This window comes from Colius striatus, chromosome 4 (genome assembly GCF_028858725.1).
Source record: "Colius striatus isolate bColStr4 chromosome 4, bColStr4.1.hap1, whole genome shotgun sequence".
Taxonomy (NCBI): domain Eukaryota; kingdom Metazoa; phylum Chordata; class Aves; order Coliiformes; family Coliidae; genus Colius; species Colius striatus.
In genome coordinates this window covers 49,947,453-49,960,346 of record NC_084762.1, presented here as the reverse complement: position 1 = coordinate 49,960,346, position 12,894 = coordinate 49,947,453, and the positions used below count along the sequence as shown (strand labels likewise).

General features: G+C 41.3%; 1 protein-coding gene across 1 annotated transcript in view; it reads left to right on the top strand.

The window, feature by feature from the left end:
• CHST9 (carbohydrate sulfotransferase 9) overlaps positions 1 to 4,787 on the top strand; it is an 89,732-nt gene extending 84,945 nt beyond the window's left edge. Inside the window, exon 5 of the mRNA XM_061995523.1 lies at positions 3,356 to 4,787. Within this exon, the coding sequence (XP_061851507.1) occupies positions 3,356 to 4,438 (1,083 nt within the window). The 3' untranslated portion in view covers positions 4,439 to 4,787. The remainder of the gene's footprint in view (positions 1 to 3,355) is intronic.
• Positions 4,788 to 12,894: the final 8,107 nt, after the last annotated feature.

Below are 12,894 nucleotides of genomic sequence, written 5' to 3'. Positions count from 1 at the left end.
ATAACATGGAGTTGTTCAGATCATAAAGTGTCATTGAAAAGTCACAGGCACCAAGAGCAAGCTGAAGAAGACATCTCACTTTGTGTAAGCCTAATATCATAAAATATTAAAATCCTTTCAGAGTGTGTGGCTTCCAGCTCTCTCATGCATGTAAGAGTGTTAGCAGCAAAATATGCCAGTCAAGTAGTTTTGCTTAAGACATATGGCTCTATCTATTCAACAATTTCTGTTAGTTTCCAAAGAAAACTTCCTAGTACAAAATCTCTCATCAAAGGTAAAGCTTGATTCATCCCTTTGTTCATCTCAATTTTGCTAGCTTAGTTACTGACACGAACGTATAGGAAGGTTTGATCTCGTCTTTTTTTCTTTTGTGCTGGAAATCTTCCATTGCAATGTAGCAGCAGTTTATGCCTTTGAAAATTATCACTATCCACTCCCATCCTTAGGTAGAGGAAGTTATAGCCAGCATTTACTACAAACACTCTATCCCTTGAGAAGCTTGTAACATTTATCAGCCATTACTGTTATATTCACTATGGGATATGTGTCTCAGTGAAAAGGGGAGGTGGAGAAGGGAAGCAACTAATAGTATTTTACATATTTAGATTTTTTTTTTCTCTCAGAACTTCCAGGGTCATTGTTTTTCCACTAGGTCCTTTTATTTCTTTTTCCTTCTGTTTGGGCCTCTTTTTTTTCCCAAGATATTCTTTCTTATTTTGCCTGATCTTGCTGGGAGGAAGCCCCTTTCAAGTGATTCCCACTGTGCGTGTGTTGTTCCTTTAGGGTGTTACTCAAGGTTTCTGTTAATAGTTCTGCCTGTCCTTTTCTGTGGTCTTTAATCCCATGAAAAATTCTTCAGTAGTGGCTCATACACCTGCTTTCACAGTTTCTGAGACCAAAATACAATCCTCTTCTGGTGTCTCCTTGGGTTGTCTCCAGAGGTTGTTCCTGGACCCAAGGTGGACTGTTCAAAATGGAACAAAAATCAAGACCACACATCTTTCAGTCTTCCCTCCTGACCTGATAGAACAGAGTCATCTTCCTCTAGTTTGGGATGGCAGGCTGAATTCAGAAGGCTGAACTTTCCTCTGAAGCATGGGAATCATTTTAGTGGCTTTACTTTGAAATCCAGGTGGCTTAAGTGACTTTGAACTGAAATATCTCCTGAAATAGACTGCCAAATTCAGATTACATATCATAAGAAGTCATGAGGTACTGCTACTCTCTGATTTTCTCTGCATAGGAGAATGCCAATATAGTCACACCTCACTGGCGACTGTCTTCTAAATTATGAAATTCCCCAAAGCCAACCTGATGAGTTTACAGTCTTTGCTTATTTCAGCATTGTAGTGTGACTTTATTCCTGTTGACCCTGGTATTGTATGGTTGATTTTTGTATATCCCATATTTTTTCATTCTCACCTTTTAAGGTCAAAGTACTTAATTTATTTGTAAGTGTGTGGTTCTGCAGTAGCACTTGTAAGTCACCATTCACTATGATACTAGTGTTCCCATTAGGTTCATAGTCATCTCTTGTTCTACTGCTATTATTACCTTTTGTTATTACACACTTCTCATTAATTCTTTCCTAGGACAGAAGGGATAAAGCTCTAGGCACACATGTTTCCTTTGTTTCAAAGAATGAAATATTAGACAACAGAATTAAAAAGCCAGATGATATTAGAAAACATGACCATATCAAACTGAAAGAATTCAAATATTCTTTTGCATCTCTAAAAGCACCAACATGCCCTCTCCCACATACGTACAAGTCTTCTGTAGCTTGTTCTTTTATTTGCTTTCACCAACACAAAAATCATTTTACTCAGTTCAATGGAAACAAATACCTGATCATCAGTGGTATGCAGCAACACAGAATAGCCGGATCCCCCAATTTTGTTTTTGTCATTGGAAATTATTATACTGCAAGATAGGATAACTTTTCTTTGAACTGTATGTTTTTTCATAGGCTTTACTTCAAATTAGAATTCAAATTGTGTTCCATGCATTGCCATTTCTGACATTATTCCTCTAAATTTTTAACAGCCTTATTTGAGTCGGCCTATGAACTTTCCCATCCCCCCAAATTCACACTTATGCTCTACCAGTCCACAAATCAACTTTCCAGTAAATGTTTAATCAGTGTATGGCAGAAGATTCTTTTTTTAATGTAGGTTTCAAAAAAAGTTAGACTTATTAAAGCAGTTAGACAGTCTGTGCATGTGTGTCTAACTGTTTGACTGTCTGGTATTTGCAACAGGATGTTTAAAAACCTGTTGACCATCATCTCTCCTCTCCAGAAGTGTAATGAAAATAGGCAGCTATATAGATGTCCTGATGCAGCAGACTTGCCTACTGATGAAAAATCTATAAGCCTCAGTAGGTGCACGAGAATCCACTCAGGAATAAGAGAGCAGAAATACTCAAACTGCAAGAACTCTTCTGTCAACTTGCATGATACAAGACTAAAGAATTTGACAGCAAAACACATATCCAAACTTTGCTGTTTCTGCAGCTTGTGGATTGCATGGTGGCTGAGGGTGTTAAAAGACATGTCTGGGAGGAAAGTCTCATCTTTTCACATTCTTTGCAGCGTCACTAGTTGATGTTTAGTTAGTTGGTGTCATTAATGTTGATGTTTAAGTCAGATGGAATTAACTGTCAAGGCACCTAGTTTTTCTTATCAACTGTGGAAGCAGCTAGCTCAGGTGCAGGCATCTGTGTTGCAAACCCTTGCTTGTGCATACAGTCTAATGCATCCCACTTCCATGGTCTATCTGGAGTGGGACAGGTGTAGGACTTTTTGGAGGGAGCTCTTTGTCTGCACTACACCCTGCTCAAACCAACTGATGTTGGCTCTTTAGGAGTCCTAAGTGTGTCCCCTCCCAGCAGTGGGGGACAAGACCTGCTCTAAATCACAGCAATGGAAGCAGGTCCAGCAAGCTGATGGCATGGTTGTGCCATTGTGTTCTGGAGAGCCGTTAGCAGCCATGCAACTCAACCAGTGCAGTTGTGGGGGAAAATATGCTAGTAGAGAAAATCACCTGGCCACACCTACCAGGACTATCAGTCTCCCTTTGAGAACCTCTTCTGATTTCTTCAAAGTTGTATCTTAGGTTATTTATTTTTGTACAAAGACCTACTATGAATTAACAGGTAAGGTTCCCAAAGCATGTATTTCAGTAATTAGCCCAGCTTGTTGCTAAATTTGATGTATTGGTCAAGTGGTTCAAAAGAGACTTTGAGACTTTGTACTACTAAATGTGGCTTGGTCACATCCTTGCTGCTGTTGCAATGTGAATGGGCAGGCTGGGCTGGGCTGCACTGTAAGCTCTGCTCCTTTCTGTGTTTGCAGGATTTAACACTCACACCCCTGGGGACATCAAGGACAGCATGGAGCAGGAGTACTCGTTCTGTCTTCAGTAACCACGAGATGGCCATCTTGGGTGGCAGGCACTGGCAGGGCAAGGCTGACCCTTTCAGTGTACTGGGTGCCTCCTTGTCTGACCAGCAGAAGATGAGCGAGTCACCTTTTAGCCAGCTCAGAGGGTTGTATTTACCTCCTGCACTGCACCCATTAAACAAGACATTAGTCAAGGACAGCAAGTGGAAGGATGTGGACAGCACCCAGGAAAAACGCAAGTCCCTCCTGCATGACTTCTGTAAGAAATACAACAGCAAAAAGAAGCTGCGAACCCACCTCATGCACCTGGTGTCAAGAATTTACGTGGAGGACAGGCACAAGGTCCTGTACTGTGAAGTGCCAAAAGCAGGCTGCTCCAATTGGAAAAGGGTCCTCATGGTACTCAACGGACTCGCCGCATCGGCACACAACATTTCCCACGATGATGTGCACTATGGAAAGCATCTGAGGAAACTGGATAGTTTTGACCTCAAAGGGATATACACACGCTTGAACACGTACACTAAGACTATATTTGTACGTGATCCCATGGAAAGACTCGTATCTGCCTTCAGGGATAAGTTTGAACATCCGAACAGCTATTACCATCCAGTATTTGGGAAGGCAATAATTAAGAAGTATAGACATAATGCAAGTGAAGAGGCATTGAAAACAGGATCAGGAGTCACGTTCAAGGAGTTTGTCCAGTATTTGTTAGATTCCCATCGCCCAGTAGGAATGGACATTCACTGGGAGCAAGTCAGTAAGCTCTGCTATCCCTGCCTCATCAACTATGATTTTATTGGAAAGTTTGAAACCCTGGAAGAAGATGCCAATTATTTTTTGCAGCTGGTAGGTGCACCAGCCGAGCTGAAGTTTCCTAAATTCAAAGACAGACATTCCTCTGATGAGAGAACAAGTGCAGAAGTAGTGAGGCAATACTTAAAGGAATTGTCTAAGGAGGAGAGACAGGGGACCTATGACTTCTATTCCTTGGATTACTTAATGTTCAATTATACGTCACCAATTGTATAGCACCAGAATAGCTTCAAGCTTCTGTTAGATATTTTCCATTTTTGGAATTCAAAACAACTACTTTGATATTAGCCCTGAAAAGAAACAAAGTTACCGCTAAGTGAAGTTGTCTTGACTTAGAGGGACTTTTATAAGCTAGAGTGACATCAATTGACATTAAATTATAGGAGAATGCACCAAAAAAAAAAGACCTGTGGCAGCATAAATTGCACTAAAATGCCTGAAAAAGCTGCTTTTACCATTATGGATTATACTGTGGAAGTGGTAGCACAGCCAGCTGTTGCATTAGCTTATCTAATGTTCTTTTAATGGTTCAATAAAAAAGCATTCAGAGTAGCATGGTTGTTATTTGGTGTTATCTGCTTTTAGAAATTGGTTTTGAAACTATTTTTAATGTATTTTTTACTTTCTGTCACTTATTAATAAAGAAGCATTGTCTAATTTTCTAAAATGTTTGCAATGTTCTTAGTCACAAGGCTTGGTTGTTTGACTACTATTAGACTGTAGCTGGTTTTAGACCTGATTGGTTTGTATTGAAGCACGCTCTTGAATACAAATGCGTGAAACTACAACTAGCACAGCAGCTCTGCTGAGCAGAGTAAATTTAGGTAAGCCTGCAATCTGAAGCCCCAGTCCACAACCGCATTTTGATTGATGCTCTAGAGTTGCCAAATATGACCCTCCTTACAGAGAACTGCGTCATATATTGAAACTGACATTTTCATTTACAGTGATGTCGATCACCTAATACATACTGTTGTCCCAATATTAAATATATAATTCCCCTTTGGTGACAGGGCAAAGTCTTAGGGTGGTATGGGACATTATAAGGTCAGTACTGAGAAGCAACTTAATTACAACTTCTGTGACGCTCTTGGCCTGACAGTGTCTGATCATCAGCCCAGCTCACAGTAATTTGTTACACAGAAGTATGCCCATTGCTTTCCAGTCTCATGAACTGATTGTGTCCCCACAGTGCTTCCTGAAGTCACCTGTGTTTTGCTGTCCTTCCTGCCTTGTCAGCAGCCAGTAAACTCCAGTGGTGAGGTGGATGCAGCAATGTTACATGGTGGGATGATGTTGTGGTTTAAGCCCATCAGGGAACAAAAGACCACCATTAGCCTCAAATACCGAAGAGGCTGAGAATTGCCAAAGGGCAGGGAGAGCTTAATTGCTACTTAAGGTTCAGGACAAAACAGACCAAGCTACTCGTCTTGGGGATGAAAACAGAAAATAATTTAATGCAACACCATCTAAAGCATAACGATAAAACCCCAAAACATAACAAAAATAAAACAACATAGAGTGGTACAAAGATGAAGAGTCTGACCAGCCCTTTATGACTACCTTTTCCCCACTCCTCCCCTCTTCCCAGCCTCAGAGTCCTGATCTCCATGTTTTTACCTCCTCCCCCACTGAACAGCCCAGGGGGGCAGGGAATGGGGGCTTCAGTCAGTCTATTCCCTATAGCTTCTGCAGTTTGTTTCTCCTCAGGGCAGGTGGGCTCCACATCAGTGTTCCCTGCACGTCCGTGGGGTACCTCACACACATGGCAGCCCTGCACGGGGTGTTCCGATGTGCATTTATCCCAAAGGCTGCAGCTCCTCTCTGCCTCTCGTGTGGGGCTGCTCTGCGGCCCACAGGCTCTCCAGCATGGCCTGCGCCATGGCCGCTTTCTCACACAGTCTCCCACCAGTCCAGGTGTACTCACACAGAGCTGCTGGTGGCTCTCAGTCCTGCCATAGCCCTGCATAGGTTGCAGGGATACAGCTTGCATTCTCACCACAGCTTGCAGAGGGGTCTTTGGTCTGGTGCTCCTCCTTCCTTCCTCCTTCTCTGACTGTGGGGTCCATGTGGTTGCCTCCATCTTGTATCACTCCTGCCAGCACTTCAAATTCCCGTCCCCTAAATAGTGATGGCAGAGGTGCCAGATTGGCCCAGCTGGAGGTGGGTGTGAACCCAGAAGCCGGGGGAGAGACAAAAAACTCTTTACCGGGTCTTCACTGCAACCCGCTCCCTCTGTTACCAAGCAAAAACAGCTTCTTGCTAAACCATGACATGGCTATTGGTGATTCATCTTAGAGGCAGTTGTGTCCAGAGTCCCACAGTCCTAATTATAAAAGGAAAAGGTACCTTTTCTCCTCCTCTTCCTGTGATTCCCTCAAATGCTGACCAATACATGCAATCATTTCTGCAGCCCTCAGTTGCGTATAGCATTTTGTGAAGAGTATCAAGAGTGTCCCAGAAGGAGAAGAAATCTCTGCAAAATGAATAAGGAGAAATACTTATGTCCTTAAAAAATGTCAATGACACCTATTCTTTGCTTCTTGGGATGGTTTGAGGCATCTTGCTCCAGTGTCTTGATACAGCAAGTTGTAGAATAAGGAAACAGATTGATGGGAAACTGATGTGAGTGAAATGTCCTTTTCCTCTGTTCCCAATCACTGCTTATGACAAGCGCTACTGCCATCCTTTTCCTTCATTTGAGGCAAACGTATGTCATCTGTCCATAATTGTGAGTAACTGTGAGTAATTGTGAACAATTAATGGGAAGACTGTTTCCTATGTACCCTTGCTGATTGTTGCTCCCTAGGTTTTCTCCTTGAAGAGGAAAAAATTCACCTTCAGCCTCTGTGGTGTCAGTGTGTAACTGAGCAGGCTCTGCACGTCTCCCCTCAGGGCAAGATGAGCCACTCTGAGGGAAAATTTTAAAGCATATTGGGCAGTCCAAGTTGGACATCATGCTGTATGTGATGAACAACACCCATAGCTGAAGCCACAGCAATGTGCCCTCATGGCCAAGAAGGCCAATGGCATCCTGGGATGCATCAAGAAGAGTGTGGTCAACAGGTCAAGGGAGGCTCTTCTCTCCCTCTACTCTTCCCTAGTGAGACCTCATCTGGAGTCCTGTATCCAGTTCTGAGCTCCCCAGTTTGAGAGAGACAGGGAACTTCTGCAGGGAGTCCCGCAGTGGGCTACAAAGATAATCAGGGGACTGGAACATCTCTCTTAATGAAGAAAGGCTGAGAGACTTGGGGCTGTTTAGCCTGGAGAAGACTGAGAGGGGACCTTATCAACACTTATAAATACCTAAAAAGCAGGTGATGAGAGGATGAGGTGAGTCTTTTTTCTGTAGTGCCCAGTGACATGTATGTAACAGGCACAAGCTGGAGTACAGGAAGTTCCACTTGAAAAGAAATTTCTTTCCTGTGAGGGTGACGGAGCCCTGGCACAGGCTGCCCACAGAGGTTGTGGAGTCTCCTTCTCTGGAGGTTTTCAAAACCCACCTGGATGGATTCCTGTGTGACCTGATTGAGGGGGATCTGCTTTAGCAGGGAGTTGGACTAGATGGTTTCTAGAGATCCCTTCCAATGCCTACCATTCTATTCTCTGGGTCCACGGAGCAAAGAGAAGAAAGAAAAAGCTCACAAACCATCATCACCATGAGACGTAGAGAGGTGCAAGTGTTCAGCACTGATGAGGATCTCCTTATGCATACATGCAGGGAAGAACACATGCACTATTACTTGTGTGAGGTGTTGCTGTGCCAAGACGTGTCTGTAGGTGTTAGCACCAGAAGTGTTTGGGATGGGATATCCAGCTGTTGAACTACCCTGATGCATGCCTTTTCTCAGGTCAATAACATGTCCCTAAATATTCTCTAGACTCAAGGTGATGTTCAACTCCCACCTTCCCTGGCTGAAATCCTTCCTTCCAGCACCATGGGGAGTACAGCTACCCCACGGCTGAGGGCTCATCTACAGAATCAACAGAACCATGGAATGGTAAGTGTTGGAAGGGTTCAAAGGGCACGATGCTGGACAAGTGGCTCCTTGCAGGTACTTTCAGGCTGGACACCACTACACTGCCACTCTAGTGTTGTGCACCAGGCCAGTTAATGGCTGTTACTGAGTTTCCATGTGTTTTCACTTGGTATGCCTTTTTTTTAAATTGGACTGTGCATTTCCATGACTGTTGCTCTCAAGTGGGACCATGCATTAGAACATTAAAAGCAACTCTTGCCAGAGTTTTGATTTTGCATCATGCAACCTCCAAACTCATGTGAAAACTGTCTTAGATTTCACTTGGATTTGACCTTGGTGTAAAGAACATCTTTTGCACAGGCACAGAGGAGCTCTCTGTATCTACTGGTCTGGTATTGATTCACACCTCAAATCCTGATGAATGTCTCTTGCCTTGTAAGGAGGCCATTGAAGTTGTTAAATAAAAAATAAATGTATATCAACCTGTGGATGTCTATATATTTGCTTTATCTCATTTGTTGTAGATGTATGTTAATTAGTTGCTAATTTACATACAGAGAAATGGCTCATCAATATTTTCCAGAAACATATGAGGAAAAAAAGTTTAATGTGCTAATAAATAATGGAGGCCAATTTATACATGTTTTGTATTAATTCTTTAATTCAGAGAAATAAATAGTAGTAAATGACAAAGTCTCTGAAGAATTTAAGCTTCACCTTGAGCTTGCTTTAGTGACAAAGCCTATCTGATCAGGGAATGACAGAGATCCAGCAAGGAGGGGGAAGTAATTGTATTGAAAAAGCTTTATAGTCTCATAAGATTTCATCTACTAGCTGGTCTTAGATGAAGCTATTGTTTGAGTCAATGCAGGGTGAAAGAAGTTATTAGCAAATGTTTGGCTTCCGCAAATGAGAGGCAGAATAACATTGATTTGCATGTGTCCATGGACATAGATATCAAGTCCCTGGATTGTCATGTTGAAAATCTGTTTGCATTTGTGATTTCAAAGGGGAGGACATTACTTAAGGCCTTTAAAGCATGTATGTGCACAGAAGCATAATCATTTTAGCCACACTGTTGTTCTATGGCTCTAGTGAAAGTAATTTAACTTCCTTGTATGCTCAACTTCAAATTTCATAGCCCCTAACTGCACTTAAAAATTCATTTTTTGAAAATCTAACCCAGACTTTTGTAAAGAAAGGCCTCTCCATAGTCAGCTTCAGCGACCTAAGGGATTCAGATGATCTCAGCAGCAGAGTCTAGATTGTACTTTGCCTCATTAACCACATTTTGAAAATCACTAGCCTTCTTTGCCAGGAATTAAGTTACATGATTTGAAATTAACATAAGAGTTTAGCATAATTGAAGTGGGACTGTGATATCTGACTTGTGGGATTATAAGAGATAAAGGCATAATTTGCAGCATAAAAGATAACCTCTGTTTTTAAAAGTAAATTCTAAAAGGTCGAAGTGTGAGGTTGGATTGGAACTTCGCTTATATTTTGTAAGACTGACAGGCAAAACCTAAAACTGAAGGTCACTCACTACAAGCAGTGTAAAATCCCACCCCCACAACTGTGCACAGATGTTTGTTTTACTCAGAAAATTGCATTGAACATATGCAGAAGAGGAATGAAAATACACAACATTCAATGCAATTACCCTCATACTAGAGATCAGCTGCAACATGCAGAGCCTCTTTTAAGGGGCTTCATTACAGTAAATGCTTTTCAGTTATGTACATTCCTTCATATGAAGATCTCTGAGTACTTCTCTAATGCAGGTTGGTTGTCAGGGCAAGTCAAATGTGTTGTAAAGGCATTAGAATAAGTCCATGGGAGGACTGAAGTGCTCCCTTGGCTCATTTGTCTCCTCGAAACACCAGACAGTTGTGCTTCCCTCCTGAAACAAAAACTTGATTTTTGGAAACTAATGTTCCATACTTACCTTTCTTTAAAAATTATTCTGTAGTAAATAGAATAATTTTAAATAATAAAGTTAAAATCATTTTAATTAATAAAGGAAATAAAAACAATAACAACAAAAAATAGGCCATGTAGGTGCGCATTCCCAAATTCTGATGTTTTTGGCAACATAAGGCAGCTTTGTTTATCCAGGTAGGATTGATTTGACTTGTGAAGCTCAGACAAAGCCGTTACGCCCATCTCTCTTAAAACTGCTGCTAAACTGTTGCTTGCTGGAAGTGAGAGGTATGCAGCCACAGCGCAATCAAACATGGCACATCCTCTTGAAATGTCCCATGGTGTAACTCCCCCCAAAAGGCCAAATTTATTGGAGCTACTCCTGCCTCGGGCAGTTCTATCTTGGTGATATGTCATTGGAGATCACCACTTTAATTTTAAATGTAGTTTAAATGAAAATTACAATATGACACTTTGCAGAAGTCTGAGAGGAAAATATTTTACTAGAGCATTGTATTGTACATGTAGGTTATATATAAAAGTCTTTGGTGTATGTGCCTTCAGGCTAACAATACACCAGATAAGTCTTTTTAACTGCAGTGTTAATACCAGTTTATCACCTGTATAACCTGCTGTGGTGCTTTCAAAACTAAATCCATTTGACCTCAAAATTTAATGTCCAAAAGCCTACCATAAATTATAACAATTTTTTCAAAATACGGATGTGGCTGTACTGTATCAGTCAATTCATTTACAATTGCAGGAACTGACTCAAGAGAAGTCAAGAGAAGTTGTCCATAACCTGGACAACTTTTGCTTCCTAAAGTGTGTATTATGTAGGTGAGTGATGGAAACTGTCATATTATTTAGTTTAATGAGAACGTCTTAGATGAAATTTGGTATTCACAAAAATGCCTGTTTTGGGGGCCACCTGTTGACCTTTTGGCATGTAGCTAATTCCAGTGAGTCCCACAAGTTTCTTGTACGTAAATATAGTTCTGTTTGTGGCTGGAGTAACAGATTTGGACTTGAGACACCTAGGTCTTCCTCCAAATTCTGTAACTTCATGGACTTATTTGCCAAACATGAACAACTCCCTGCCTCAGTTTCCCCACTGGTAAAGTGGTCCTGTAAGTGTAAGGTGATTATACCATGTGTCTTCTCCTAAAATCATTTAATTATATGCATAAATAACTGCAGTCAGAAATTAGATGTTAATATGGAACTTAACGCATAGGATGTTCATGGCCTTTCTTTATGTTATACTTCCAGGGGCTTGGAGAAAGCCAGGGACTTCCCAACTTTGTTCCAGCCAAGAAGTGCATCATTCAGCTCTGTTCTGAGCATTTGGCAGCCTTAAGAATGAGCACTCTGTTTCAAAACACTGTGCATCTGTCAAGCCTGCCCAAGTACTGCCTCAGCATAAAACCAGTGGCAGATTGTCTGATGAGAGCAAAGTATCCCTCCAGTTCCTTTTGTATAGAGGAGAGCAGACAGAGACAGGGCAAGAATCTTGAGGTCTCATTTTATTTCTGAGTACAAATAAACAGAAGTTATTTTATTTTGGTGCAATACCCCTAAGGAAAGTCATGCTCAACTAGAGGGTTCTGCAGAAGCAGTGGATCCCATCCTTGCATGGAGACTCTTGCCTTTTCCCACACAGTACCCAGGACTGTGTTCTCCAGCCCTTCCTGAGGTCCTGCCAGCCCAGTTCACCTGACTGCTAGAAACTCTTAGGATTTACCTTCTACTAGCAGAGGCAATTTTTCTATAGCTTTGTGAAGGCTACTAGGAACACAGAGACTATATTGTCACAGACTATGTTCTTTTCTTCCTTTTGTCTGCAGAAAGTGGTGTGATTAATAACTCCAAAAGAGGGGAAAGAGTCCTTAGAAAAGGAAAGGGAAAAATCTCAAGACCATGACCATAACTTCTTTTTTTTTTTTAGTATATGTAATTGTTGCTTCACTTCCTCTTTCCTCTCATATACAATTTCCTGCCCTCTATAAATATATCAGCAGAAGAGAATGAGACCAATTGCCAGTGCACTCTCAGCTGTCAAGTGTAAGCCTCCTCCAGTCCAGAACATCTATGTTATCATGGCACTGAGGCTGCACTAATAAGCCTTCCTGAGAGTATGATACCATCAGTTATCATCTGTGCACACCTACCTGTCTTGTCATGTAGAAACTCCTCCTATCTTAGGCAGAGAGTTGTCAAGTTCCTTCCAGAAACCACAGTTTCCACAACTCCCAATGCCAATCATTTACCAAGATGTGCAAATTTGCAGTGTCCCATATAATTTGCATTAAAGAAGTAGCATTATGAGACATGAAGTGTAGGAGCACAACAGATTTACCTGGGCACTTAAGCACACGGAGATGTAAATTGACACTCAGTGGATTGAAAAATACATGTCAGTAGGATATTAAATGCTAAAGGTTTAATTTCCCTAATCTAGTTACTTGGGTGTAAAAACTGGCTGTACACAGACTAGCACCTGCCTATTGAACTATCTTGTTCATGATAAAAGCAGAAACAGACACATAAACAGATTTTTAAGCTTTAGGAATGATAATGAATTACGATTGATCTGAGTAATAATGTGTGTTCAGAGAGCTGAGTTCAACTACACAGAAGTTCTCTCTTTTCAAACTCTCACAAATGCATGTATAAATGCATGCACATGTTTTGTAAATCCATGTGCAAATATACATTGTGTATATGTGAGTCTCATAACATTCAGTCAAACATTTTTCAACAATGGTA